Raw genomic sequence first — 3,511 nt, 5'->3', positions numbered from 1 at the left:
GAGAGAGAGAGAGAGAGAGAGAGAGAGAGAGAGTGAAAACAGTGTATGTAGTGCAGCAATATGTGTGTGTGCATGTCCATATACAGAACTTATTCTTTAAACCCACTCTGGCAGGCTTTCAGAATAGTGCCATGTCATAATCTATCACCAAACATTTATGTTGTCTTTTTGGCTTAGAGTCTTTCTGTTTGTGTGGTCTTCAGGAAACTGCTTATCATTCCTTGCTTTAAAATCTACTATTGTCTTTTGGGCTTGCTGTCTAATTGGCCAGAAGGGACTTGCCAAATAGCAGAGCATTAAATGGGATGAAAACAAACATACTGTAATTTTAATATCTCATGAATTTCTCATAGTCTCGTATTGCCAGAGCTTCCTCCACAGCGCTGCGGAGGAGGGTCTGGCTAGTCCACACACCATTCCGGTATAGGAGAAAAATGTGCTCTGGTTTATTGGCATTTCTTCAAACCAATCACATTGACTTGGGCAACACCAAACACCGGGTAGAGCAATAGGGCCTCTGCAAAACAGCCTCGGGAAGGAACATGTTTTGGTGGAACGTGTACATTCAAAATTAGTTTTAGTCGTGCAACAAAAAACTCAGATTCGGCAGATGGTCCAGCTAGCTGTTTGGATTTACCCTGCAGAGATCTGAAGAGCAGTTAACCATAGTCCTCATAAATCCACCGGAGTTTAGAATGTCAATACAAAGAAAGCAGAAGGTGAGGTACATCCGGCCGTAAATCAGGGACATCCGTTGGACCCTCCGGAGGAACCCGAACAATCTTGTAAAACGTTGTTGACATAGCCTAGGCTCCTCATAAACCCCCATTTCTATATGTACAGTACAAAATAATCTGTATGTATAATAACTTTATCCACAGTTTTGCATTTTCTCCATGAGACACAAACAATTCACAGTGCACTGATACATTTCAGATGTATCAAATTTTCCATGATGACACAGGGCATATTTAAATTCATTGCCCATATTTGTATTTTCCACTGAGGGAACTCTGATTTATTAAGGAGGATGCGTTTAGTCATTTTTCATTTTAATAAGGGAGATACAGTAACATATTTCCCTGTGTACACTGCATTCATTGCTGCCTCACCATGGGAGCCAGCTGGCATGGTTACACCAATAAATTACACATACCAGCATGTAGCATAAAAAGGTAATGATTGGTACCTTGAGGGCCATTGAATGAAATGAAACGGTTTCCTCCAAATGAAGTTTGTACTGAGGTGCTGGAACTAAAAATTTTCCAAGGGACCACCGAGGGCTGCTCGGTCAATCTTGGCTCACGAGACTTTGTAGTGTGCACAAAAAAGGAAATAAGGTGTTTTATTCACAGAATGTGAGAGAAGTTTAACTGACATGACGAGAAACAGGCAGAAGTAGAAAGAAGAAATAATGTGGTGGAAACTAGAGTTGGAAAGAGGGTGTGAAGGTCGGGCAGGCAGATGGGTGCAAATGTTTGGCTTCATATTAGACATCATCATCAGCTCTCTCACGCACACAGAGATATTTTCTGACTGATTGCAGTATCTCCATATGGTCCACCATAGATCATATCCAGATTACTTATTTTATTTGGACTTTTGGATAATTAAAATGGCCATCACACCTTCAGTTCCCTCTTCTTTTTTTACTTTTAATTTTGTACTTTCCCCTTCTCTCTCATTCTTTTATCTTTCTTTGTCCTAGTTTTATCGATTTTTCTCTACAGTATGTTTAAACTGGCTTTGCGTACTTTTACTTAAGCTTGGTGGTATACTCCATCTGACCAAAATGTGTTTGGTGTGTTTGATTATGGTTGCAGACACAGTAGTCCCTCAAGGAAACAAAATCAAAGTTCTCCTAGAACACATAAACTGTGGAATAAAACATAAATATGTGTCCTAAAACCAACATTTTTGCAGTCAATATTCTATTGGTGGAAGTAAATGATTTTGCCGGTTTGGCTTGCCAGCCCATGCACTCATGGCAATCAAGCCCAAATGCAGAGCTTCGTGTTGGTCATGAACCTGCCATTGACTCCACTTGTGCAAACATGCCAAATCAATCTTGGTTCAGTAAACTGCCAAGTGATTAAAGTTTCTTATTGTATGTTCACATGTACACACTACACCCCACACTCACACATACACATACATACACACAAACATGTGTCTATACAGTATTATTACTATATATGTCCAAATGCATGCGTTAACATGTACATATGTGCATGCTAGTGTGCCTTTTGCATGTCTGTGTATGAGAGTGAGTGTAACTTTGCATATCATTGAATAAAAATAAGGTGTAGTCTAATGCATTATTCACTAGTATTTAAAATAAGGCACCTGCCATATGGTCCCAGTATAAAATATCCATTTACTGGCGCTAGAGACAAGTTTATTTTATACCATCAGCAATTCTGTTAACAAGGGTGAAAGAACAAGAAAGAAAGCAAGAGCGAAGAGAGAGTGACTCTTGGGAGGTTACACTAAAATCTCACTACCAAACAAGCAGCTATTTAAATTGCTTGCAGTGTTTTGCATTTTGCTGCATCATGCCTCATTGTTTCTCTACAAAACAGTTCAACACCAAGCCTGACTAATTTAACTACTTTGAGATTTGTTCTCACATCTGCATAGCTGAGTGTTGTAAGTCAAACAGTCAGTATAGATATACATTTCCACTTTATCTGGTAACTTTATGTTAATATTTTAGCTATCAGAAGACTAAAACAGTTTGATGCAGTTCTAACTCTAACTTTAAAGTTTTGAACATTTTGTGTTCAGTCAGTCAATGGTTTAGTGACACATTATGAAGTATGTACATGATGTGAAGTTCGCAAAGCCACGTTGCTATCTGTTCAGCAAAACTGACCACATTTCTGTCAAAGTAGTTTACTGTACAGATTAGAGGTTGATATTTGCTAAATCAGTTCCGATTCCATCTGATTCCTGACACCATTAACAAGATGCAAGGTACCCTTAACGAAAATAGTTTGTTGCAGAACTAGTACTGTAGCCCACATCATCCAAGGCTGGAGCCAGCCAGAGAGCTATGTGGGTGTCAGTTGGAATCTTGGATCATCTGGAGGTTGGAGGAGCTCGGTGGTGCTTAATAGACAAAGGACAAAAGAGACAATACATTTTGTTAAACATAAATTATAACTTACATTTCTATGTACATTACTATAAACCATTCGTTTGTAAACAACAGTGACCAGTGTTTAATTGATCTTTTCCATTTTTCCATCTGCTTTTCTCTCTAATCCCAGTGATCCTCGGTGTCTCTGGCTTGTCAACCTATCAGGTACGACCCAACAGCCTGTGTGTCCAATGGCAGCCTCTTCTACATGCCACGTTGTACAGAGTCTCCATACAGTCTACACTCAGTAAGTACATTTACCGTTAATGAGAGCATATGACATTGTTTGGGTGTGTGGCTATCCTATCCTATCCGTTTATGTGTGTGTGTGTGTGTGTGTGTGTGTGTGTGTGTGTGTGTGTGTGTGTG

The 3,511-nt window shown here is 39.4% G+C and overlaps 1 protein-coding gene across 2 annotated transcripts in view; it reads left to right on the top strand.

Moving 5' to 3' along the window:
• The window catches only part of col14a1a (collagen, type XIV, alpha 1a), a 131,936-nt gene that overhangs the window by 62,928 nt on the left and 65,497 nt on the right, over positions 1-3,511 (top strand). For both annotated transcript variants that reach the window (XM_032519029.1, XM_032519030.1), the window contains exon 23: positions 3,273-3,389. In XM_032519029.1, the coding sequence (XP_032374920.1) occupies positions 3,273-3,389 (117 nt within the window). The remainder of the gene's footprint in view (positions 1-3,272; positions 3,390-3,511) is intronic.

Source organism: Etheostoma spectabile, chromosome 6 (genome assembly GCF_008692095.1).
Source record: "Etheostoma spectabile isolate EspeVRDwgs_2016 chromosome 6, UIUC_Espe_1.0, whole genome shotgun sequence".
NCBI classification, from domain to species: domain Eukaryota; kingdom Metazoa; phylum Chordata; class Actinopteri; order Perciformes; family Percidae; genus Etheostoma; species Etheostoma spectabile.
The sequence above is the reverse complement of the archived record's forward strand: the minus strand, read 5'-3'. Positions and strand labels throughout refer to the sequence as shown.